This window comes from Melanotaenia boesemani, chromosome 9, assembly GCF_017639745.1.
Source record: "Melanotaenia boesemani isolate fMelBoe1 chromosome 9, fMelBoe1.pri, whole genome shotgun sequence".
Taxonomy (NCBI): domain Eukaryota; kingdom Metazoa; phylum Chordata; class Actinopteri; order Atheriniformes; family Melanotaeniidae; genus Melanotaenia; species Melanotaenia boesemani.
Window position 1 is genome coordinate 36489727 of NC_055690.1, and position 25000 is coordinate 36514726.

Below are 25000 nucleotides of genomic sequence, written 5' to 3' on the forward strand. Positions count from 1 at the left end.
AAGTGAGACAGTGAACCTTTCTTTAAATCTCTGGCAAGCAAAGTCAGCTTGCACTCGAATGCCAAAACCTCCAACATGTGCAGGACTGAGCGTCCTTTCCCCAGAAGAGCTGTGTTCAGTGTGTTCAGGTGCTGTCATGTCATGAAGTTTAGATTTTCCAGCCACTCTGGCTGTTCCAGCTCAGGAAGTGAGAGCCCTTTGCTTTTCAGAAAAATTTTCACTTCTTTCAGACACAAAGCAAAGCGTGAAAATACTTTTAATTGAATACACATTAATTATTTTCAAAAGCCAGGGAGCTGCATCAGAGGGATGTAAGAGTTGCGGGTTGCCCACCTCTGCTCTAGGGTAACAGCTGGCCTCATTGTCATGGTAACAGTGGTTTGTTTCTGCTGTGTTTTAGGGCAAAGCAAACCAGAGCGCCGCCTCCAGCTACAGTCTCAAGTAGAATCTCAGAGGAGAGCATCCTCAGCAACGTCTTGGTAAGTAGACATGATGGACCCACACCTGGAACACCTGGACCATGACAGACCCACACCTGGGACCAACAGACTGAATACTGAACCTTTTGTTATGTTTATAGTTTTCAGGACATTTTTAGGTGATGAATTTGAACCAAATGAAAACTTGAAATGTTTCCTCAGGTGACCTCGGAGTCGAGCTCTAACGTCTCCTCAGCAGCTCTGACCCGAGCAGGAAGTCCTGGTTCTGGTGAGTCCTGTTACTCATCCATCTCGTCCCTAAATGACTCTAGAATCTTAGCTTGTTGGAGAGTTTGAGTTACTGGTCTGTGAGAACTTTCTGATCCACTGACCCGGTCCACAGGTGTTCCTCAGGGATCTGTACTCGGTCCATTCATTTTATATTTCTGTTAGCATTATTGCTTCGGCTGCAGGTCATTCTCATATTCATCTGTACACAGATGAGACCATCTTTTCCATCTCTGTCCGATCCCTGACCTCCAGCCCAGTTTACCAGCTAACAGGAGCTGTTCTCCAACCTTCATCTACTTTTAAACTCAATGTTTGATCCTCCTCTGAGATCCACCACAGACAGTCTCTAAACCTCTCTGGAAGCTTCAACACGGATAAAAACATGCTGGTTGTCTCCTTCCCACTTATCTTTTTAACTTCCAGGACTGGTTTCGTGTAATGGACCATCTTCTCTGCAGTCAGTGTTGATCCTCCCGTCACTGATTACACTGATATGATCTATGTTTCTACCTCCGACCATCGGTCTGGATTCTCTTGTGTTTCTGTGGACACATTTCTGGGAAAGATTCCGACTTTACAGGAAACGTCTTAGAAACTAAATCAGTTCCGTCTGCTAAAACTCCGTCCTGAAAACTAGACATTAAGATGTTGTTGATTATCAATCCCAGTTTTCTTTTGAAAACTAGCATACCAGCTCAGGTTTATGGTGTTGAATCGTCTCCCAGTTTATGTTCCAAACTGGGACTTTAGTCTTTAACACCACAGAAAGATGATGATCAAAATCTTCAGACCGATACAGAATAAATCACTTCATATCAATAAAAACAGACCATCTGTAGATGTTTGCACAACAATCAATAAACCAGTAACGCTGCCATCTGCTGGTTAACACCCAGATCCAGGGTACTGGTTTCTGAATGGATCCTCATGAAGACGACTCCCAGCTAACCAGTCAGAACCTCTTGGTCATTGTACTCGTATCCGTGGTTTCCATCCGTCCTGACATCTGAACTTTCAGTAAAACCGTTTTTATTCCCTTCATCGGGACATTTCGGACGTTGACTGTCTCCTGTCTCGTGTTTTATCTAGAGATGAATCATACAGCATTTCCCATCGATACCTTTAGTTTATGCTGTTTTTTTCTATCAATCCTGATTTGCCCCTTTCAGGAAAATCACGTGATGTCACATCGTCTTTATGACATGGACAATAAATAAAACAAATTGGCAAATACTTGCAGGACAACTTAATAAGTAAATGAGGTAAAAATGAGTTATAAAATAAATCTTTTAATGATTTCCTACACTGAATATAAAATCTGATATGTGATGGTAATATGATAAAACGAATGAAACGAACTAAAAACTCATCATCACCACCCTGACATCTGATTGGCTGCTGTTAGAGCTGGGCGATATGGCCTAAAAATAAAATCTCCGATTTCCGATTTTAATCGATTTTTTTCTTTTCTTTTACAAAACATAAAAAACTTATTAAAAACATTTATTTGTTTATATAAATGAATGCCAGCAAAAATAAAGCATATAAACAACTTCATATCTTCCATAGAAATATGCGACACAATGCTTCCGTGATCTCTTTCCATCTGGATCCATCAGAAGTGAAACCCGTCGTCATGGTTTCTATCAGCACCGAGGACCTGCCGGGCAGATACCAGAGTATTGATCCTTCGTCCGTTCCTGTGGAGGTTGCAGATTTGCATCGTTGCTGAGCTGTTCCTCGTGATGGACCCGGTTAGACCAGAACGCGTTCCTTCCTTGTTGGATCCGCACACCACCGCCTCGTTGACGTGTTAAATACGAAGAACCCGACCCTTGTGGGAAGTTCTTCCTCCGGTCTGAAACATGGGTCCGACTGGACCAGGACCAGGAAACCGGTTCCCTGAGGTGTTGGATGACTTTGATCAGAGATGGACCCGGGTCAGAACCGAGTCAGAACCTGTTAAACTGAATCTCCCTGCAGTTCTGTCTCATGTGATCAGTTTTTACAGGATCAATCAGATCAATAGTTGAACCTGAACCGGGTGGAACTGTTCTGTGTGACCACAGTGCAGCGGTACCGGTCCACCAGAACTTCCTGTGGGATTTCCCATCAGCCCCAGCGGTCGACGCCACGACGACGACGCACGGTGGTGGTCGTCAAGTGTAGGAGGACGCTGGGAGGTGTGTGTGAGCGTGCACATGTCTGTGTGTGTATGTGAGGTCGTGCACACTCGGGAGTTTTCTTGGTCCTTCTGGGTTTTCAGGTGATTCTGATCATCTAATCAATCAGCTGATGGAAATATTGATCAGGTTAATCCATCATGCAGGTCACAGTGGGAACGTCTGTCTGTGGACCACCTGCTCCTTTCCCTCCTTCCTCCTCCTCTTCCTCCTCCGTCACTTTCCGACCTGTTTCTTCTTGTCTTTCATCCAATCAGACGTCACCTCCAGCAGCCAGCAGGTCGACTCGCAGCTTCGTCACCTGGAACCTCCACCCAGCCCCAAACTGAGCCACAGCCTCCCCACCTTCGTCACCACCACCTCCACCCAGGAGGAGAACAAGGAGAACCTCCCCTCGTCCTCCTCAGACGTCCTCCACCCATCTGCAGGTCCGGACCTCCAGACCAGAAAACCTGATGAGAGCATCAGGTACGAGTCTCCGTTAGACCATCATTTAACCCTCATTGTTTCCCCAAAGAAAAAGCTTTGGTTTATAAAGCGTCCTCCTCTCCCTCTTCCTCCACCTCTCCTTCTTTTCTCCTCCTCCTCCTCCTCTCCTGTTGCTCCTTGAACCAGCCTGTCTGTGTGCAGCATCGTCTCTAGTTTATCGTTTAGTTCGTGTTGAGGAGGAAATCAGCAGGATGTTGATGTAAAACGTTTTCAGTCAGCCTTTTGTTTACGTTTATTTTCTATTATTTCCACCATCAGCCGTAAACTCTGGTCCTGAACCAGCAGATGATGATGATGTTTTCAGTGCTGATGAAGAACAACATGTAGAAGAGATTTACTGCTGCAGTCGTGGTGTAGATGGCTCATTCTGTACATGATGATGGTAATGGGGGGGGGGGACATCCTTGAAGGTTCCCTGACTGCCTTTAGGTACCGGGATGAGATCCTCAGACCTATTGTCAGACCACATCCTGCTGCAGTGGGACCTGGTTCCTCCTGATCCAGGACTCGGCCTCATGTGGCTGCAGTGAGTCAGCAGTTCCTGCTCGATGAAGGCAGCGATGCTGTGGACTGTCCTGAATCCAGTCCAGCACCTCTGGGACATCCTGTCTTGTTCCATCCACCGGACTGTCCAGGGCTTGTTCGCCATGGTTCATGGTTTTGATTTCCTTCGATCATTCTGATAATTTGTTCTCAACACATTCCAGTATTTATGAATAAAGATTTTCAGCTGGAATATTTTTCATCAGGATCTAACGTGGAGTTTAAGTCCTGTTATTGTTTGAGCTGAGTATTTACACCACACCTGGAGATAAATAATTTTGATTAAAAACCTTTTAATCTTTGAAGAAACGTTTATATGTTGATCAGGAATGATTCCATTTAAATGTCTCAGCCTGCAGGTGGCCACGCCCACTCAGGTGACATCACAGGGCCGAACCACAACATGGAGCATCAGCAGCACAGGGGAGACGCCGACCAATCAAAACCAAACGCTGATCCAGTGCCCCGCCCCGTCCCCTCTGCCCACCACACCTGCCTTGACAGGTGTGGACGAGACCAGAATCCAGAGGGATCCAGGTGAGGATGATCGTTGGGACCACTGGGAAAAAACATGAATCTGAACATTTTTTTTTATTTGGTCTTTTTTTGGTTTCAGATGTATCTTCAGCAGCTGATTTGTTGCCCTCTGCCCCACCCACCTGCTCCTCCTCCCCTATATCACACAGACTCCGCCCACTTCCAACAGATGATTCCACCTGGACGACAGGTAACTTCCTGTTTTCATGTCCTTGTGTCCTAGCTCCTCCCACTCGGGATGAAGGAAAACAAGGATCACAAATTATCTGTAAGAGAGTTTTTATCTACGTATGAAGAACAGCCGGATTGTTGGAACGCCGTCTGGTGCGACCCTGTTAGGAAGACGATTCTTCCTTCCAGGGAACGCTTGCCGGTCTGACTCGATTTCTGTGGTTTTTCTCCAGATCCAGGTCCAGATGAAGACCAGGTCAGCATCCAGCAGTGTCAGCAGGTCGCCAACGAGCTCAGACAGTCGGTGAGACGAGCCGTTCTCCTCTACAGTCAGGTCAGTTGGCTGCGGCATGCTCCGTCTCCATGGAAACAGCAGCCATGTTTTTCCTGTATTTTTCTGCTGTGTTCAATCGGAACCTGCTTTTGGGTCCGACAGCTCGGTGGTCTGGAGCGCCATCTTCAGAAGTCCTCCATCCTGGAGGAGGCGTTCGCCATCGTGGACTCAGAGCTGCAGGCGGTGCTGCAGGCGCCGGGAGGGCGGGGACCAGGCCATGCCCCCTCTGGTCAGCTGGAGGACGAGGGGACGAAGTCGCTGTTGGAGAAATACTCGGACCTGTTGGTGCAGATCACCCAGAACAAACTGAACCGGATTTGAACCAGAACCAGAGGACCTGATTGGAACCGAAAGCACCTTAATGTTTTTACTCATTTTGTTTAATAAACGAGTTTTTACCTCCATGTTGGTCCAGATCCTCAATCTTCCAGGTCCTGGTGATCCTCAGTCCACTGGACTAATAAACTAACAGCAGGATTGTCTCCATGTTGTCTTCACAGCAATTATGTCAGAATAAAGCCCAACAAGGTTATCACATTATCAGAAATTAATGGACAATGTGGAGGCTTGGACCGTCCTCTGTGACTTTGTGAAGTCCATTAATTTATGTTAATGGAAACCTTGAAGTGCCTCATACCGCATGGTCACTTACACAAGAAAAAAATTAAATTATTAATGCTTTAATGTTTTTTATTTTACCGTTAAAATCGTAAGTTTTCCACAGGAAGCGGCTGAGTGGACTATTTCATTGTGACGCGTTGCCAAGGTAACCGGCTCTGACACAGAACCTGCAGCTCGGTCAGTCAGCTGTTGTATTAGACCTGATCAGTGGAGGGAAGGGAGATGATTGGTTAACGTTGTGTTACGAGACACACACATTTCAGAGGGCGGGTGCAGCTCTTACAGCTGGTGTGTGTCCAGAGGATGATGCAACATTTTGTTTCAGTCAAAGTCCCCAGATCGTTTCCTACATCGTTTTTATTATAGAAATATTATCCACCATTCACTCTGATCATTACATGTGTGTCAACAAGTAAGTTTATCCTAAATGTTTTTGTAATGTTTTCCATTCACTCTGTATCAAGTATGTAAGTAATCAAGACAGAAAGACAGACGACGACTTATTTAAAATTAAATGTAACATGATGTTGATGTGACATCTCATAAAGATACTGGCATGTCCATAGTGGCGTCTGAAGGCCGGAGATTTAACGTTTGTGGACTCTGACCACTGCTGGTTTAACGTCTGTGGACTCTGACCGCTGCTGGTTTAACGTCTGTGGACCCTGACCGCTGCTGGTTTAACGTCTGTGGACTCTGACCGCTGCTGGTTTAACGTTTGTGGACTCTGACCGCTGCTGGTTTAACGTTTGTGGACCCTGACCGCTGCTGGTTTAACGTTTGTGGACTCTGACCGCTGCTGGTTTAACGTTTGTGGACTCTGACCGCTGCTGGTTTAACGTTTGTGGACCCTGACCGCTGCTGGTTTAACGTTTGTGGACTCTGACCGCTGCTGGTTTAACGTTTGTGGACTCTGACCGCTGCTGGTTTAACGTCTGTGGACCCTGACCGCTGCTGGTTTAACGTTTGTGGACCCTGACCGCTGCTGGTTTAACGTCTGTGGACCCTGACTGTTGCTGGTTTAAAGTTTGTGGACTTTGACCGTTGCTGGTTTAACGTCTGTGGACTCTGACCGCTGCTGGTTTAACGTCTGTGGACTCTGACCGCTGCTGGTTTAACGTCTGTGGTCTCTGACCGCTGCTGGTTTAACGACTGTGGACCCTGACCACTGCTGGTTGGGATGTTGCAGGACGAAATGTTGCTCCATTCTCGTCTCTCCTGGACTGACGGAGGCCAATAAGTCTGCACCTGCTTTAACAGCGATGTGCCGTCAACAGTTTCTGTTGCCACGGTGACCAACTAGTTTAGTCAGCGCAGTAATTTACAGCAATAAGGCTATTTGACCGGAACTTATTTTATAGGTGTCTATTATCACTTTTTAATGGCCACATGACACACGTTACAGTGGAGTATTAGTTATGACAGAGTATTAGAGCCACATTAAAAATATTTTTTCCACAGGCTTGGAAAATAAAATTTACTAGAATAAAGTAATTTTACTAGAAAAAACAGAGAAAAGTCATAAAAATACAACAATAAAGTAATATTTTTATGATAAATTTGTAATATTACGAGAAAAAAGTCGTAATTGTACCAGTTCCCACCTTTTTCCCTCCACAGCAGCAATTTCCTCCAAGTTTTCCGTCTTCTTCTGCAGAATAGATTCATTTTCTTGGGGAAGTCCTCATATTAATGATAATTTGGTGCTGATGTGCCAACAGATTAAGGATCTCCTGGTTTGTAAAATTACAACTTTTAACAAAATATTACAAGTTTTTCCTCGTAAAATTAGAGCTCATTCTCCTAATACAACATTGGATTTTTTTCTTAATGTGGTCCTAATACTCTAGTTGTATATTTAGTACATATAGTGTGGATTTATTTTATTTATTTATTAAAAAGTTGGTCTTAACGAAAACGTGGAGCTGTCACCCAAATAAAAATTCAGGAACTTTTTACATTAAAACGTGCTCGTTTTATAGGAAAACATGAAAATTATCACATAAGTTCCTAATTTTCTTTTATTTGGGTGACAGCTCCACGCTTCTGTAGGTATTTATTTCATATTCAGTTTAGATTTGTTTCATTTAGTATTTAGTAAGTTGTTTTTTTGTTGTTGGTTTTTTTTAAATTAAGATCGCATAGCGGTCTGATTGGCTGAGAGTCCCGATGGCTCCGCCTCCTTCAAGTGACGAATATGAAAGCAGGAAAAGTTAATAAACAAAAAGTAATCAGAGAAGAAGAAACAAACAACAGTCGTAACAACATGGCGGCGGCTGGAGCAGGCGGGACTCTGTGTCCGTAACAGGCCGGTGTGTGAGCGTCTGTAAGCGGGGAGCGGCACGAGGCATCCCGGCCTGCTGCGGGCTTCATGGCTGCGGTGACGGCGCCGCGCGCACAGTCATGATGGATCCATGCGGGCTGTGGGAGCAGAGCGGCCGGATCCCAGCTGTGGGAGGCGGCAGGTCCGCGGAGACCTGGAGGGGCCACATCGTCCAACAGCTGAAGAACCGAGACCTGAGGCAGAGCGCCATGTTCCAGGACCTGATCCGGTTCTGTAAGAATCACTGCAAGTTGGACCAGTTTTAGATCAGCAGAGAGGACTAAACCAGTTTCAGTCGAACAGGAAAACAAGACGCAGACTGGGAGCGGTTCAGGGTTTAAATGAAAGATCCCAGTTTTTAATGCTAAGGTTATGAGTTTAGAACCGAACCGGATCTGAAAGAGTCAGTTCCTTTTAATTAGTCCACATCTGGACCAGGAAGTCTAAAAACTGAACCGCATGTCGCTGCACTTCCTCTGAGGACTGAGTCAGAAAACCTGGTGCTGGTTTATCATCTGTTATATAGAGACATGTCTGTCTTATTAGAGACATGTCTGTCCTACTGGAGACATGTCTGTCCTGCTAGAGACATGTCTGTGCTACTGGAGACATGTCTGTCCTGCTGGAGACATGTCTGTCTTATTAGAGACATGTCTGTCCTGCTGGAGACATGTCTGTCCTGCTGGAGACATGTCTGTGCTACTGGAGACATGTCTGTCCTGCTGGAGACATGTCTGTCCTACTGGAGACATGTCTGTCTTATCAGAGACATGTCTGTCGTGCTGGAGACATGTCTGTCTTATTAGAGACATGTCTGTCTTATTAGAGACATGTCTGTCCTGCTGGAGACATGTCTGTCTTATCAGAGACATGTCTGTCCTACTGGAGACATGTCTGTCCTGCTGGAGACATGTCTGTCCTACTGAAGACATGTCTGTCTTATCAGAGACATGTCTGTCGTGCTGGAGACATGTCTGTCTTATTAGAGACATGTCTGTCCTGCTGGAGACATGTCTGTCCTATTGGAGACATGTCTGTCTTATTAGAGACATGTCTGTCCTACTGGAGACATGTCTGTCCTGCTAGAGACATGTCTGTGCTACTGGAGACATGTCTGTCCTGCTGGAGACATGTCTGTCTTATTAGAGACATGTCTGTCCTGTTGGAGTCATGTCTGTCCTACTAGAGATGTGTCTGTCTTATCAGAGACATGCCTGTCCTGCTGGAGACATGTATGTCCTACTGGAGATGTGTCTGTCTTATTAGAGACATGTCTGTCCTGCTGGAGACATGTCTGTCCTATTGGAGACATGTCTGTCTTATTAGAGACATGTCTGTCCTACTGGAGACATGTCTGTCCTGCTAGAGACATGTCTGTGCTACTGGAGACATGTCTGTCCTGCTGGAGACATGTCTGTCTTATTAGAGACATGTCTGTCTTATTAGAGACATGTCTGTCCTACTGGAGACATGTCTGTCCTGCTAGAGACATGTCTGTGCTACTGGAGACATGTCTGTCCTGCTGGAGACATGTCTGTCTTATTAGAGACATGTCTGTCCTGCTGGAGAGATGTCTGTCCTGCTGGAGACATGTCTGTCTTATCAGAGACATGTCTGTCCTACTGGAGACATGTCTGTCCTGCTGGAGACATGTCTGTCCTACTGGAGACATGTCTGTCTTATCAGAGACATGTCTGTCGTGCTGGAGACATGTCTGTCTTATTAGAGACATGTCTGTCCTGCTGGAGACATGTCTGTCCTATTGGAGACATGTCTGTCTTATTAGAGACATGTCTGTCCTACTGGAGACATGTCTGTCCTGCTAGAGACATGTCTGTGCTACTGGAGACATGTCTGTCCTGCTGGAGACATGTCTGTCTTATTAGAGACATGTCTGTCCTGTTGGAGTCATGTCTGTCCTACTAGAGATGTGTCTGTCTTATCAGAGACATGCCTGTCCTGCTGGAGACATGTATGTCCTACTGGAGATGTGTCTGTCTTATTAGAGACATGTCTGTCCTGCTGGAGACATGTCTGTCCTATTGGAGACATGTCTGTCTTATTAGAGACATGTCTGTCCTACTGGAGACATGTCTGTCCTGCTAGAGACATGTCTGTGCTACTGGAGACATGTCTGTCCTGCTGGAGACATGTCTGTCTTATTAGAGACATGTCTGTCTTATTAGAGACATGTCTGTCCTACTGGAGACATGTCTGTCCTGCTAGAGACATGTCTGTGCTACTGGAGACATGTCTGTCCTGCTGGAGACATGTCTGTCTTATTAGAGACATGTCTGTCCTGCTGGAGACATGTCTGTCTTATTAGAGACATGTCTGTCCTGCTGGAGACATGTCTGTCCTACTGGAGACATGTCTGTGCTACTGGAGACATGTCTGTCCTGCTGGAGACATGTCTGTCTTATCAGAGACATGTCTGTCTTATTAGAGACATGTCTGTCTTATTAGAGACATGTCTGTCCTGCTGGAGAGATGTCTGTCCTGCTGGAGACATGTCTGTCTTATCAGAGACATGTCTGTCCTACTGGAGACATGTCTGTCCTGCTGGAGACATGTCTGTCCTACTGGAGACATGTCTGTCTTATCAGAGACATGTCTGTCGTGCTGGAGACATGTCTGTCTTATTAGAGACATGTCTGTCCTGCTGGAGACATGTCTGTCTTATTAGAGACATGTCTGTCCTACTGGAGACATGTCTGTCCTGCTAGAGACATGTCTGTGCTACTGGAGACATGTCTGTCCTGCTGGAGACATGTCTGTCTTATTAGAGACATGTCTGTCCTGTTGGAGTCATGTCTGTCCTACTAGAGAAGTGTCTGTCTTATCAGAGACATGCCTGTCCTGCTGGAGACATGTATGTCCTACTGGAGATGCGTCTGTCTTATTAGAGACATGTCTGTCTTATTAGAGACATGTCTGTGCTGCTGGAGACATGTCTGTCCTATTGGAGACATGTCTGTCTTATTAGAGACATGTCTGTCCTACTGGAGACATGTCTGTCCTGCTAGAGACATGTCTGTGCTACTGGAGACATGTCTGTCCTGCTGGAGACATGTCTGTCTTATTAGAGACATGTCTGTCCTGTTGGAGTCATGTCTGTCCTACTGGAGATGTGTCTGTCTTATCAGAGACATGCCTGTCCTGCTGGAGACATGTATGTCCTACTGGAGATGTGTCTGTCTTATTAGAGACATGTCTGTCTTATTAGAGACATGTCTGTCCTGCTGGAGACATGTCTGTCCTATTGGAGACATGTCTGTCTTATTAGAGACATGTCTGTCCTGTTGGAGACATGTCTGTCCAACTGGAGATGTGTCTGTCTTATTAGAGACATGCCTGTCCTGCTGGAGACATGTATGTCCTACTGGAGACATGTCTGTCTTATCAGAGACATGTCTGTCCTGTTAAAGACATGTCTGTCTTATTGAAGACATGTCTTATTGAAGACATGTCTGTCCAGATGGAAACATGTCTGTCCTGCTGTGGACATGTTCCGGGTCGGGGTTTAGTTCCTGGATCAGTTTCTGGTCAAGCTGAACTTCTTCAGGATTTTTCAGACCTGCTTTGGTTGTGACGTCGAGCTCAGCTCTTAGACCAGGACCAGCAGGACCAGGTTCCTCCTCTGAACCTTCTCTCTGCTTTCAGACACTCAGCTGCTGGAGAAAACCAGTCTGACCAAAGGGATCCTGAACCTCTCCAGCAGGTAAGCTGTGACGCTGCGTTCAGCCTGCAGCGTGACGGAGGACACTAAGGGTGTGTTTGTTTTGTCTTTCCAGACGTCCCTCTGCTGAGGACAGCCGCTCCGTTTCATCTTTGCTTCAGCAGAAGAGCCGGCTAAAGAAGACAAGTGGAGAGGTGAGGGTAACATGGTGGCTGCAACCTCCAGGTCTGAAACGTGAAGCCAATGTGGGCGGAGCTTAATGTGTAATACCACTAATAGCCACTAGATGCAACAGTTGGTCATTGCTTTACAATTTCACAGATAATCAGCAGTTACCGACCACTAACTAACCAACCATACTAACCTAACTAGTTATTTTCACCGTCCAACCACCACATTCCTGGTTTTCCTTATACATGTCTCTTCCTATAAATCCCTCTCTGTATTCAGCTGCACTGGTTCTGGTCCTGATGGAGGTTTTCCTTCCTGGTTCTGGTTCTGATGGTTTTCCTTCCTGGTTCTGGTCCTGATGGAGATTTTTCTTCTTGGTTCTGGTCCTGATGGAGGTTTCTCTTCTTGGTTCTGTTTCTGATGGAGGTTTTTCTTCTTGGTTCTGGTCCTGATGGAGGTTTTTCTTCTTGGTTCTGGTCCTGATGGAGGTTTTCCTTCCTGGTTCTGGTCCTGATGGAGGTTTTTCTTCCTGGTTCTGGTCCTGATGGAGGTTTTTCTTCTTGGTTCTGGTCCTAATGGAGGTTTTTCTTCTTGGTTCTGTTTCTGATGGAGGTTTTTCTTCCTGGTTCTGGTCCTGATGGAGGTTTTTCTTCCTGGTTCTGGTCCTGATGGAGGTTTTTCTTCTTGGTTCTGTTATTGATGGAGGTTTTCCTTCCTGGTTCTGGTCCTGATGGAGGTTTTTCTTCTTGGTTCTGGTCCTGATGGAGGTTTTTCTTTTTGGTTCTGTTTCTGATGGAGGTTTTTCTTCTTGGTTCTGGTCCTGATGGAGGTTTTTCTTCTTGGTTCTGGTCCTGATGGAGGTTTTTCTTCCTGGTTCTGGTCCTGATGGAGGTTTTTCTTCTTGGTTCTGGTCCTGATGGAGGTTTTTCTTCTTGGTTCTGGTCCTGATGGAGGTTTTTCTTCTTGGTTCTGGTCCTGATGGAGGTCAGGTTTGGTGTAACTGGATCACAGTGAATTGGCCTGAACTGATTCTGTGTGTAAAGTGTGTATAAATAAAGCTGTATTGAAAAGGTTTTTTCATAGTTGTCTTTAAGTTGATTCGTCCCTCCGTCCATTACAAACAAACAACGACAGTAACGAAGCATCAGAGGAGGTTTTGTGGTCTTTAATCTTTTCTTGGCAAAGTGAATAAATTCAGAATGGGACTCGGACCTGATGGCGGACCAGACGGGGTTTAAAGAAAGACCTGGTTCAGGTTTATGGCGTGACCCTCGACAGATCGTCCAATCAGCTTTCAGAAACATCTCATGAATATTCAGAGGAAGCGTGAAGGACGGTGTTTTGATCCCGGTTCTCCAGGACACGTTGAAGCGTGTTTGACCCTGAACCTACGAGGGCCGTGGTTGATTATGTCCAACAGGTTTCACTAACATCACCTGGAAACACCTGACATCTGATCACATGACCTCTGTGTTTTACAGCTGGCCTATCAGGTGGTGGAGCTGCAGCATCAGATTAAGATCAAAGAATGTCGTCTGCAGGAGCAGCAAGACAGGTGAGTCTCACACACCTGAACCTGAAACCTGCTCACCTGTCACACCTGAACCGTTGAATATGTGTCAGGTGAAGCTGCAGGGACTAAGGAAGGTTGGTCTCTGATTGGTTCATGCTCAACATGCAGGAGCAGTTTCCGTCTGAGCCAGCAGGAGGCGCCACCACAACACCTGGACAGAACCCAGACTTTATCAAACACAGAACCACGATGCGTTCAGGTGTCACAGTTCACCTGCAGGTGAACATCTTCTTCTAGATGGTGGAAACGCTTCTGCTTCAAGAATCAGAGGATCAGTAAAAACTCCAACAAAAAAAAACACCAAAGACAGAAGCAACGAGCCTTCAATCGACACCATCACCAGACAACAAACTGTTACACCTGTACATGAACCCACCAGAAAGTTTCCTACGGCTTTCCTAGTTTTACCCTCATCATTCCCACCTGGTCGCCAGCGACCCGGTTGCCATTTTGTTCGATAAACTCTAAAACTTCTCCAATAACACTTTTGTCAATAAAGGCTACCTTGTTAGAAAGCTTAGATTCTCTGCAATCGAGCCACATCATTTATTTCACAGAACTCTTAAACACCAGAACACAGTTAGTGAAAGGAACACTATGGCTAGCAGCACAGCTAACGGGACTTCCTGCCTGTTTTGTGGTAATGACGTCACATTATCATCTATTTCATGATCAGCTCTATTACTTTTCCACAGAAGGGTCGAGTGTTAAAAAAGATCAAAACTAGTTTGCCACAAAATTATTCCAAGTTATGTATTTTTACAGTATGGTCCTTATGAATGTCTGTCTGGAAACTCCTTCATATATAAAATCAAACTTGCGGGCCGACGTCGGCTTAAAACAGGCTGAACATGCAGGTGGAAGGCGTGCTGTAGCTAGCACATTTTTAAAACAGGCTTAACACGCAGGTGGAAGGTGTGCTGTAGCTAGCACGTTGGCTTAAAACAGGCTGAACACGCAGGTGGAAGGTGTGCTGTAGCTAGCACGTTGGCTTAAAACAGGCTGAACATGCAAAAAGAAGCCACGCTGTAGCTAGCACGTTTTTAAAACAGGCGTAACACGCAGGTGGAAGGCGTGCTGTAGCTAGCACATTTTTAAAACAGGCTTAACACACTTGAGGAAGGCGTGGTGTAGCTAGCACGTTGGCTTAAAACAGGCTGAACATGCAAAAAAAAGCCACGCTGTAGCTAGCACGTTTTTAAAACAGGCTTAACACGCAGGTGGAAGGCGTGCTGTAGCTAGCACATTTTTAAAACAGGCTTAACACGCTTGAGGAAGGCGTGGTGTAGCTAGCACGTTGGCTTAAAACAGGCTGAACATGCAAAAAGAAGCCACGCTGTAGCTAGCACGTTTTTAAAACAGGCTTAACACGCAGGTGGAAGGCGTGCTGTAGCTAGCACATTTTTAAAACAGGCTTAACACGCTTGAGGAAGGCGTGGTGTAGCTAGCACGTTGGCTTAAAACAGGCTGAACATGCAAAAAGAAGCCACGCTGTAGCTAGCACGTTTTTAAAACAGGCTTAACACGCAGGTGGAAGGCGTGCTGTAGCTAGCACGTTAGCTTAAAACAGGCTTAACACGCAGGTGGAAGGTGTGCTGTAGCTAGCACGTTGGCTTAAAACAGGCTGAACACGCTTGAGGAAGGCGTGGTGTAGCTAGCACGTTAGCTTAAAACAGGCTGAACATGCATAAAGAAGCCACGCTGTAGCTAGCACGTTTTTAAAACAGGCTTAACATGCAGGTGGAAGGCGTGCTGTAGCTAGCACGTTGGCTTAAAACAGGCTGAACACGCTTGAGGGGAAGGCGTGGTGTAGCTAGCACGTTAGCTTAAAACAGGCTGAACATGCAAAAAGAAGCCACGCTGTAGCTAGCACGTTTTTAAAACAGGCTTAACACGCTTGAGGAAGGCGTGCTGTAGCTAGCACATTTTTAAAACAGGCTTAACACGCTTGAGGAAGGCGTGCTGTAGCTAGCACATTTTTAAAACAGGCTGAACACGCAGGTGGAAGGCGTGGTGTAGCTAGCACGTTAGCTTAAAACAGGCTGAACACGCAGGTGGACAGGCTGAACACGCAGGTGGAAGCCGTGCTGTAGCTAGCACATTTTTAAAACAGGCTGAACACGCAGGTGGAAGGCGTGGTGTAGCTAGCACGTTAGCTTAAAACAGGCTGAACACGCAGGTGGAAGGCGTGGTGTAGCTAGCACATTTTTAAAACAGGCTGAACACGCAGGTGGAAGGCGTGGTGTAGCTAGCATGTTGGCTTAAAACAGGCTGAACACGCAGGTGGAAGGCGTGGTGTAGCTAGCATGTTGGCTTAAAACAGGCTGAACACGCAGGTGGAAGGCGTGGTGTAGCTAGCATGTTGGCTTAAAACAGGCTGAACTCGCATAAAGAAGCCACGCTGTAGCTAGCACGTTAGCTGTTGCTTTTAATACATGAATCTCCTGTAGCAGGATAATATCTGCCCGGTGGAGTTTAAAACATGATGATGATGATGTCTCCTTTTCCTCTTTGATGTCAGGCTGCAGGAGGAGGAACGTCGGTGGGCAGATGTGTTTGATGCTCATCGGGCGCTGCAGGAACGGGTGGATCAGGTTCATGAGGCGAACAGGCTGCTGAAGAAAAAGTATGATGAGCTGCTGGCGCAGCAGAGGGAGGCGGAGTCAAGACTCAGGACGGAGAAGGTGCGGGAGGAGGGCCTGCTGGGGCACGTGATGGGCTTGAAGAAGCAGGCCGCAGCCCGCATGAACAGCAGAAACGAGCGTCGGTCGAGGTACTCGAACGCACCACGCTTCTGAACTGCCATTCACTGTCACCGCAGAGTTTTGGACAATTTAACGTAACGTTTGTGTTTTAGAGCTCGTGAAGCAACGCTGCAGAAGCAGCTGCAGACGGCGGTCAGGTCAATGGTCAGCCTGGACAGGTGAGAAAAGATCAAAGCTTTGCTGTTTAGAGAAAGAAAATTAACCGTTTTATCTGGATCACGCGGCTGAAAGCACAGCGGCATGTTTGTGTCTCAGTTCTTCCAGCGCCCCGACGTCCAGGTCCACGTCTCCGAAGAACGAATGCCAGGACGAGGACTCCCAGCAAGGACACGCCCGTCTGTTCAGGTCTGAACGACGATCGGAATATTCTGGAATATTTGGATCCAAACAAAATTAATATTTTTAACATTTGGTTAAAAAATATATAGATACACTCATGGACAAAATTGTTGGTACCCTTCGGTTAATGAAAGAAAATATCACAATGGTTACAGAAATAACTTGAATCTCACAAAAGTAATAATAAATAAAAATTCTATGAAATTTAACCAATGAAAGTCAGACACTGCTTTTCAACCATGTTTCAACAGAATTATTTAAAAAATAAACTCATGAAACAGGCCTGGACTAAAATGATGGTACCCCTACAAAAGACTGAAAATAATGTGACCAAAGGGACGTGTTAATCCAAGGTGTGTCCACTAATTAGCATTACAGGTGTCTACAAGCTTGTAACCAGTCAGTGAGTCTATATATAGGGCTACAGGTAGTCACTGTGCTGTTTGGTGACATGGTGTGTATCACACTCAACATGGACCAGAGGAAGCAAAGGGAAGAGTTGTCTCAGGAGATTAGAAAGAAAATTATAGACCAGCATGTTAAAGGTAAAGGCTATAAGACCATCTCCAAGCAGCTTGATGCTCCTGTGGCTACAGCTGCACATATTATTCAGAAATTTAAGATCCATGGGACTGTAGCCAACCTCCCTGGATGTGGCCGCAGGAGGAAAACTGATGACAAACCAAAGAGACGGATAATACGAACGGTAACAAAAGAGCCCAGAAAAACTTTTAAAGAGGTTAAAGGTGAACTTCAAGCTGAAGGAACATCAGTGTCAGATCGCACCATCCGTCCTTGTTTGAGCCAAAGTGGACTTAATGGGAGACGCCCAAGGAGGAACCATTGTTAAAAACTAACCATAAAAAAAGACAAACTACATGCTGACAAGCCACAAAGCTTCTGGGAGAATGTCCTATGGACAGATGAGACACAAATGGAACTTTTACCAAGACACATCAGCTCTATGTTTACAGATGGAAAAATGAAGCATATGAAGAAAAGAACACCGTCCCTACTGTGGAACATGGAGGAGGTTCTGTTATGTTCTGGGGCTGCTTTGCTGCATCTGGTACAGGGTGTCTTGAATCTGTGCCGGTACAATGAAATCTCAAGACTATCAAGAGATTCTAGAGAGAAATGTGCTGGCCAGTGTCAGAAAGCTTGGTCTCAGTCGCAGGTCATGGGTCTTACAACAAAGACCCAAAACACAGCTAAAAACACCAAGAATGGCTAAGAGGAAAACATGGACTATTCTAAAGTGGCTTCTATGAGCCCTGACCTAAATCCTATTGAGCATCTTTGGGAGGAGCTGAAACATGCCGTCTGGAAAAGGCTTCCTTCAAACCTGAGACAACTGGAGCAGTTTGCTTATGAGGAGTGGATCAAAATACCTGCTGAGAGGTGCAGAAGTCTCACTGACAGTTACAGGAATCGTATGATTGCAGTGGTTGCCTCAAAAGGTTGTGCAACAAAATATTAAGTTAAGGGTACCATCATTTTTGTCCAGGCCTGTTTCATGAGTTTATTTTTTTAAATAATTCTGTTGAAACATGGTTGAAAAGCAGTGCCTGATTTTCATTGGTTAAATTTCATAGAATTTTTATTTATTATTACTTTTGTCAGATTCAAGTTATTTCTGTGACCATTGTGAGTTTTTCTTTCATTAACCAAAGGGTACCAACAATTTTGTCCACGTCTGTATATATTCATGATTAAATTTGTGTTTAAGGCTTTATTCTAACAATGCTTATATATTTTATTGGTAATTTATAGCAATAAATGATTATATCTGATTATCTTATTATATAATGTACATTAGAACAATATAGAATTGTTACAAACACACACACACACATATAAATATATATATATATATATATATATATATATAGGGCTGTCAAAAATAATGCATTAACGGTGTTAATTAATTTATGTAATTAATTGCATTTAAATTTTTAACACAATTAACGCATGTGCGGCATGACGAGCCCCACACATCCGTCATTCCTCTGTTATGACGGCGGGATGGAAGAGATCAGCCGGTGGATCATGTGGACGTCCGTGGAGACGGAGGAAACCAGCGGTTCATGGTTCACACCGTCACATATTTACCCCAAAGTGTTGTTTTACCTGAACCCATCAGTAGCTGCTGGTGGTAGACAGGGTTTATACTGCAGCTCTGCAGGGGCGGGTCTAGAAAAGTTCTGATAGGGGGCCAGGAGCCCTGACCAGGAGAAAAGTGTAACAAAGTGAAGAAAAACTAGTAAAACAAGCAGCCAATGATGTGTTTTATCAGCAGTGTTTACTTTGGGTGAAGCTGCTGTAGGACTTTTATCACGGCTGCACAAACACACACTTCAATGATAAAAGGAAAAAGCTGTTTTTATCCAGATCAACAGTTTTATCAGTTTCTTCATCAATGTCGGCTGTTTAACTTCAGTCGTCTCATCTGCTGCTTTTAGGACAGAAATTGTCACCATGGAGACGGTTGGTGAGACGATGATGGATGAATTCTGAATTATGATCTAGAACATGGTAAAGATGATGCAGAACAACATATAGAAGAACATTACATGCTGCATTCACTGACCCTTGGGCATCTGACGTTTACCCAACAGAAGGTCATTTTACAGTAAATATTTGTAGCTTCGGCTCGTTCTGGTGATACGATGCAGTAAAAACGGGCAGATTTCAGGCTTATAAAAACTCTAAAATTTTGGTGAATAGACATTTTGAAATTATTTGAAATTTGTCATTAATTTGAAAGCTGCGACTAATCATGATTGAACATTTTAATCATTTGACAGCCCTAATGTGTAAATATGTAAATATGTATGTATATTAAAACAAAGGTATGATGTGATGTTTACGATTGTGCAGCGTTTCCTCATCTTTTAACAGCTGTGTGTAAACGTGTGTTATCGGAGCATCTGTTGCCATGGCGACGCATCAGGTGAGACTGGTGGTTGTGTTTCAGGTCGGCCTCGGTGACGTCTCCGAGGATCTTCACCTCCATCAGGCATCTGTTCGAGTAAGTCCTGAAGTTCTGGAGTCGCAGCAGGTCAAAGGTCAGCGGTGTGTGTTTGTGTCACTGTGACAGCGTGTGTGTGTGTGACATCAGCAGGAAGAGGCGTGGCCACTCGGTCTGTAGCTACCAGGAGGACCTGCCGTGTCCTGTAGGAATCTGTGTGTCCGCCAGAGTTCCTGCCAGAGCCCTACAAGTCCTGGTAACCCACTACGTTTACCAGAACCAGACCTGGAGTTGTCTACGCTACACCAGTAACCGCTGTAACCGTCTCCCACAGGAGGCCCACGAGCAAGGCATTAACGCGGTTCGGTTCAGCTGCAGCTCGGACCTGCTGGCCACCGGGGGAACGGACCGGGTCATTAAGCTGTGGGAGGTCCAAGCAGGTAAAAAAATAGGTGAAGCTAACAGGCACATCCCAGAGGAGTAGTGCTGGGTGCTGGACCGGAAAGGAAACTTCAGACTAATAGCTGAAGTCCGCACACCAGAAGCTGCTCCGGACTAAAGTCTGAGGTCCGAGCAGGTAACCGGATCAGCTGATCGTCCTCATGCTTTGATGTTGTTGTGACCTCACTGATGATGTCACCAGGCTCGCTGACCCACAGAGCGACTCTGGACGGGAGCACCGAGGGGATCACCTCCGTCCAGTTTGACCACACGGTGAGCGGACCGCTGGACCCGACCGGAACCGACCAGAACTGGGCTGACGGAGAACCCGCCTCAAACGTGTGCATGTTTCTGTCCACAGGGTCAAAGGATCCTCGCCGCCTCATACGACAAGTCGGCCATGTTGTGGCGGCTGGATGACTCTGTTCCCAAGGTAACTGTGGGTCACTTGGTCTGAGGTTTGTTTACAGGGTTCAGCAACAAACATCCTGTGTGTGTGTGTGTGTGTGTGTGTGTGTGTGTGTGTGTGTGTGTGTGTGTGTGTGTGTGTGTGTGTGTCAGGTGACTCTGACGGGACACAGCAGGAAGGTGACGGCGGCCCGGTTCACCTGTGTCCTCCATCAGGTGGTGACAGGAAGTGCGGACCGGACTGTCCGGCTCTGGGACCTGAACAGAGCCGCCTGTGAGTTCACGTCCGTCCTCACTGCTGATTGGCTGAGCAGCTTCAGGTGTGTTTCTCATGTGTGTGTGTCGCTGCAGGTGTGCAGCAGGCGGAGATGCCGTCGTTCTGCAGCGACGTCGTCTGCTCGGAGAACTCGGTCATCAGCGGTCACTTGGACTGCAAGATCAGGGTCTGGGACAGCAGGTAGCTTCTCTTCACCATCATCATCCTCTCTCCTTACCCTGCTGTCGTTTCCACGGCGATTCTATCTGCTTCTGTTACCTAGCAACAGCTCATCCTGCACTGCCCCCTTTTCGTTTCCTACCAGATGAATCAGAAGATGATTGCCAGCTCTGTCCTCCAATCAGCTCCGCCTCTCTCTGCAGCTGATTGGACGACTTGTGAAACATTTAGTTTATTTTTATTTATAAATCAGTGTTTGTTTTTTTTTGTTCTGAATTGGACGAAGCAACAAGACATTTAAAAAATTCTAAATATTTTCTATATTTTTTAATTTATTTATAAGTTTATTTTTAATAAAGATTCTTTTATTTAAATGAATTTTCTTTATTTTTGTGCTGATTGTGAGTTTAATGAACACATGTTTTTCAGATTTCCTCTCATCTAAAAAGAAAAATAAAATGAATTCATAAAAGAAAGAATTAAATTTTCTGTGAACTGAACCTTTCTGGACACCGTCCATCAGAGTGGCGAGCTGCGTTCAGGAACTTCCTGCTCAGGGTAAAGTCACCTCATTGGACCTGAGCTCCGACCACCGCCAGCTGCTCAGCTGTTGCCGTGACAACTGCCTCCAGCTGGTGGACCTGAGGTGGAGCAACAACCGCGTGTGCTTCAGGTAGGAAGCGGACCGAGTTCGGACCGGACTCCAGCTTCCCGCCAGACTCAGCGTGTTTGTATGTGTGTATGTTTCAGAGCCGACGGCTTCAAGTGTGGCAGCGACAGCACCAAGGCTGTGATCAGGTGGGTCCGGAGTTCTGTTCACCAACAGGGGTGGTGAGGCTCGGTTCTGCTTCTCCACCTGGTTCCACTCTGATGCCTGAGATCCATACAGGCTGTTCAGACCCGGTTCTGGTTCTAACAAACTAATTTTCAGCAGAGAGCCGGTTCCAGCTGCAGGTGGTTCTGATTCTGTTGGACCGGAACGTCAGCAGGTAACTGGTCCGATCACAGGTGGTCAGACTTCACCTGATCAGATCAGTCTGGACTGATGTTAGAACCGGATCTGAACAGCCTTGATGGTTCTGTGTCAAACAATGATGTCATCAGAATTTCTGATGTCATCAGATTGTGTGTGTAGAGCAGCGTGGTTCTGGTCCACGTTAACAGACTAATCAGAGCAGATGAGATGCTGCAGTTTCCATGACAACAGCAGGATCTAGATGCTGCGTGTGTTCAGACCTGGTCCAGTATGGTGTGGTCTGGCCATGTCTTAAAACAGCGTTCAGGTCTGATGACCTCATTCAGGTGTTTGATGACATCACCAAGGTGTTTTAGATCTAATGACATCATCCAAGTGTTTGTGTCTCCAGTCCTGACAGCTGTTACCTGGCGGCCGGATCAGCTGATGGGACCGTCTACATCTGGAACGTCTCCACCGGAAACCTGGAGACCTGCCTCCCCGAGAGACACAAGTAAGTACCGGGTCAGAACGGATCGGTTCTGGTTTCTGTCATCTTTAAGCCCCGCCCACCTGGTCGTCTCACTGTGCTCTCTCTAGCTCGTCCATCAGCGCCGTGTCCTGGTCTCTGTCCGGAGAATACGTCGTCAGCGTAGACAGGAGCCGGCGGGCCGTCCTCTGGAGTGACATCTGAAATGGCCAGTCAGAGAGGAGCCTGCATCTCCACGGCAACCACAGAATGCTGAAGGGAAAATGTTTAGGAGCTGCAGGGAGACAAAGAGAAGAAAAAAACTTCACCTGGACACAGGTGCTTTAAAACCAGCAGAACCAGTTAAACCAGACCTACATCTTTTAGGTCCTGAAACAAAGTCCTCAGAGTTCTGATCAACGGGGTCTAGAAACAGTTTCTGATCAACTTTGGGTTCAAAAACTCTCCAGATTTTTACCTTCAACCTCTCAGATTTGATCATTTTCAAGTTAAAAATCTTCCCGGGATCATTCCGGTTTAGACCGGCTGGTTTCCTTCAGTCAGCTGTTTAACCTCCAGCTGATCTCTGAGATCGCCTTCCAGGTGTGGTTTAAATCCAGGCTCGGGTCGGACTCTCCAACTCTGGAATAAGCTGAAACCAACAATCCCGTCAGTCCGGTTCGTGCCGTCTGTTGATTTGTTTCACGGATCCGTTCCTCAAGATGTTGATCAAACTTGTTTTAAAATCTAAAAATCGATCAAATGATTAGATACACGTGCACACGTCGCCTGATTTTCATGTGGAGTTCTAAATTCCTCACAGATGGTGCATTTAGGTGCAGCTGTAAAGCTGGGACATCTGGATTTTACCTGGCAATTCTTCTAGTTTTTTCAAAGTTAGATGGAGACCAGACTTCATGTTTGGTCTAATAACAAATAATATTAATATTAAATATTAAAATCACAGATCAGAGACAGAAAAATGTCATCTATCCTTTCATAACTGCATTTCTATTGGTTTCTAATGACTTTACTAAAATAATGATGTTTTTATTCTCTTAGAATGAAGCATTTCTTTCTACTCAGTGTGGGTCCACCTTCATGGCAGCTGCACCATTTTTACTACGGTGTCTCTGAATGGACAAACAAGCCTTAAAACTGAAGTAGCAGCTTTGAGAGGAGCGAGAGCTCCGTTTGGGATCAGTTGCGCCTTAAGGCCGTTTTATGCTGGACGCAAGAGACGGTTCTGTCCGTCTTCTGCGTCGGTTACGTGCGTAAGTTAGTCCGTTTTCAGGAAGCTTAGATATCCGTCGCTTGACGCAGAAGACGGAGCAATACCACCGGAAACCACGGGGGCAGCGCTGAGCAGAACAGCTGACATTCGACCAGGAAAAGAAAACAGAGAAGAAGAAGAGGAACAGGAACGACACAAAAAAGCAGAACGACGAAGACGACAACTGTAGAAATTGCTGAGCTTTTGAATAAAGACGATATATAAGTGTTTAGGGCATGTTGGGCGGTTGGAAACATCGTCATAGCGACGCATTGCCGCCACTAAACAGCGTCTGAAACTGACGTCGGCTCATGGGAGTGAACTCTGAACTCAGCACTGCCCCCTAGTGGAGGAGCTGACTTAACAACCATGGCGACGTTTGAAATGGAAGTGAGGGCGCATGAATGCGCCTTAAAAAGCACCATAGAAGAAGACAGCACACGTGAAGTTACCTGTGGTCAGTCATGGCTGCACGTGAGGCCACTGGAGCCACACACACATTAAAATATCTTTGTCTGGAAGAAGTTAACAGCCACCGTACATTTTCTACATGCTAGATGGCAGTAATTCTACACGCTGGATCTTTAATATTAATTATTAAAAATGACATTCAGGCATCCATTTACTTACTTTCCTCTTGAGTCATTAAGGTAAAACAATCCACAATTCTTGCAACAAAAAATGTATTTTTTCTGGTGTTTTTGGGTTAAATCCTTTAAGTCAACTTCAATGCTATTAAAATCAATGAAATATTAAATAATTATTGAGATTTTAACCCTTTAAATGCCAGTTTGGTTACGTGGTGCTGATATTATAAAAAAAATTCATTTTTTAGAAGCTGACAGCACCTGCAGGTGCTCCTGATGATTGTCTGCTGTCTTCTCCCACAGAGGCTGCAGCTGGTTTCTCTTCCTCTTGTTTTCTTCCTGTTTTCTTTCATTTGTTTACCCGTTCAGGTTCAGCTTTAATAAATAATTTAACAATAATCAAATAAAAACAGCCGCAAATAAACATCAGTTCACGTTTCTTTTCCATCAGCTGGAAACTTTTTACCCTGGAGGCTGGAGGTGAAAACCTGAACTCTAGACCCTGTAACGCGGTTCAGAAACCACGTTTTACTGGGTCAGAACGTCTGAAGTGGATTTTCTGTCCATCCAGAACCACCTCAGCTTTCTGAGCAGTTCTCATCCAAACTGGGCTCTGGAGGACCGATCTGGTCCCTGCTGAACCATGTCCCAGTCCAGGTCCTCTATGTGACCACTGATGTAAACTGGATCTGTGACATCACACCGCGTGCACGTGATGTCATCAGGTTGTACCTGGCCACGCCCACCGAATCCGGGTCAGACCAACTGCTTTTACATGAAGTCACATGATCGACAAGCAGAACCAGGCGGAAGTTCTGATGGTTCTGGGTCGGGCCAGTAATGAAGTCATTTAGAGCCAGAATTGGTTCTGGTTTACCACGACAGAGCTAGACGGGTCCAAACCGTGGGACGGGTCCTAGCCGTGGGACGGGTCCTAGCCGTGGGACGGGTCCGAGCCGTGGGAGGGTTAGAGGAAGTCTGGGTTCTGGATGGGATGTTACTGATCCAAATTATGAAAAAGC

At 45.8% G+C, this 25000-nt stretch overlaps 2 protein-coding genes across 4 annotated transcripts in view; both read left to right on the forward strand.

The window, feature by feature from the left end:
- The window catches only part of wdr62 (WD repeat domain 62), a 38143-nt gene extending 32772 nt beyond the window's left edge, over positions 1–5371 (forward strand). For both annotated transcript variants that reach the window (XM_041994215.1, XM_041994216.1), the window contains exons 25-32: positions 401–479; positions 642–708; positions 2780–2893; positions 3151–3361; positions 4278–4462; positions 4542–4652; positions 4867–4967; positions 5070–5371. In XM_041994215.1, coding sequence (XP_041850149.1) covers positions 401–479; positions 642–708; positions 2780–2893; positions 3151–3361; positions 4278–4462; positions 4542–4652; positions 4867–4967; positions 5070–5288 — 1087 coding nt within the window. In that variant the 3' untranslated portion in view covers positions 5289–5371. The remainder of the gene's footprint in view (positions 1–400; positions 480–641; positions 709–2779; positions 2894–3150; positions 3362–4277; positions 4463–4541; positions 4653–4866; positions 4968–5069) is intronic.
- A 2411-nt stretch (positions 5372–7782) lies between these two features.
- The window catches only part of LOC121645638 (protein Atg16l2), a 17856-nt gene continuing 638 nt past the window's right edge, over positions 7783–25000 (forward strand). The window contains exons 1-18 of one of the 2 annotated variants that reach the window (XM_041994219.1): positions 7783–8145; positions 11575–11632; positions 11706–11784; positions 13243–13316; positions 15856–16107; positions 16192–16257; positions 16355–16444; positions 19416–19469; positions 19563–19665; positions 19744–19849; positions 20053–20123; positions 20212–20283; positions 20412–20532; positions 20610–20715; positions 21218–21367; positions 21445–21492; positions 22062–22163; positions 22250–25000. The exon at positions 22250–25000 is cut by the window's right edge and continues 638 nt beyond it. In XM_041994219.1, the coding sequence (XP_041850153.1) occupies positions 7992–8145; positions 11575–11632; positions 11706–11784; positions 13243–13316; positions 15856–16107; positions 16192–16257; positions 16355–16444; positions 19416–19469; positions 19563–19665; positions 19744–19849; positions 20053–20123; positions 20212–20283; positions 20412–20532; positions 20610–20715; positions 21218–21367; positions 21445–21492; positions 22062–22163; positions 22250–22343 (1800 nt within the window). In that variant the 5' untranslated portion in view covers positions 7783–7991 and the 3' untranslated portion in view covers positions 22344–25000. Of the gene's footprint in view, positions 8146–11574; positions 11633–11705; positions 11785–13242; positions 13317–15855; positions 16108–16191; positions 16258–16354; positions 16445–19415; positions 19470–19559; positions 19666–19743; positions 19850–20052; positions 20124–20211; positions 20284–20411; positions 20533–20609; positions 20716–21217; positions 21368–21444; positions 21493–22061; positions 22164–22249 lie in introns of both variants that reach the window. The other variant, XM_041994217.1, reaches the window with a different exon arrangement.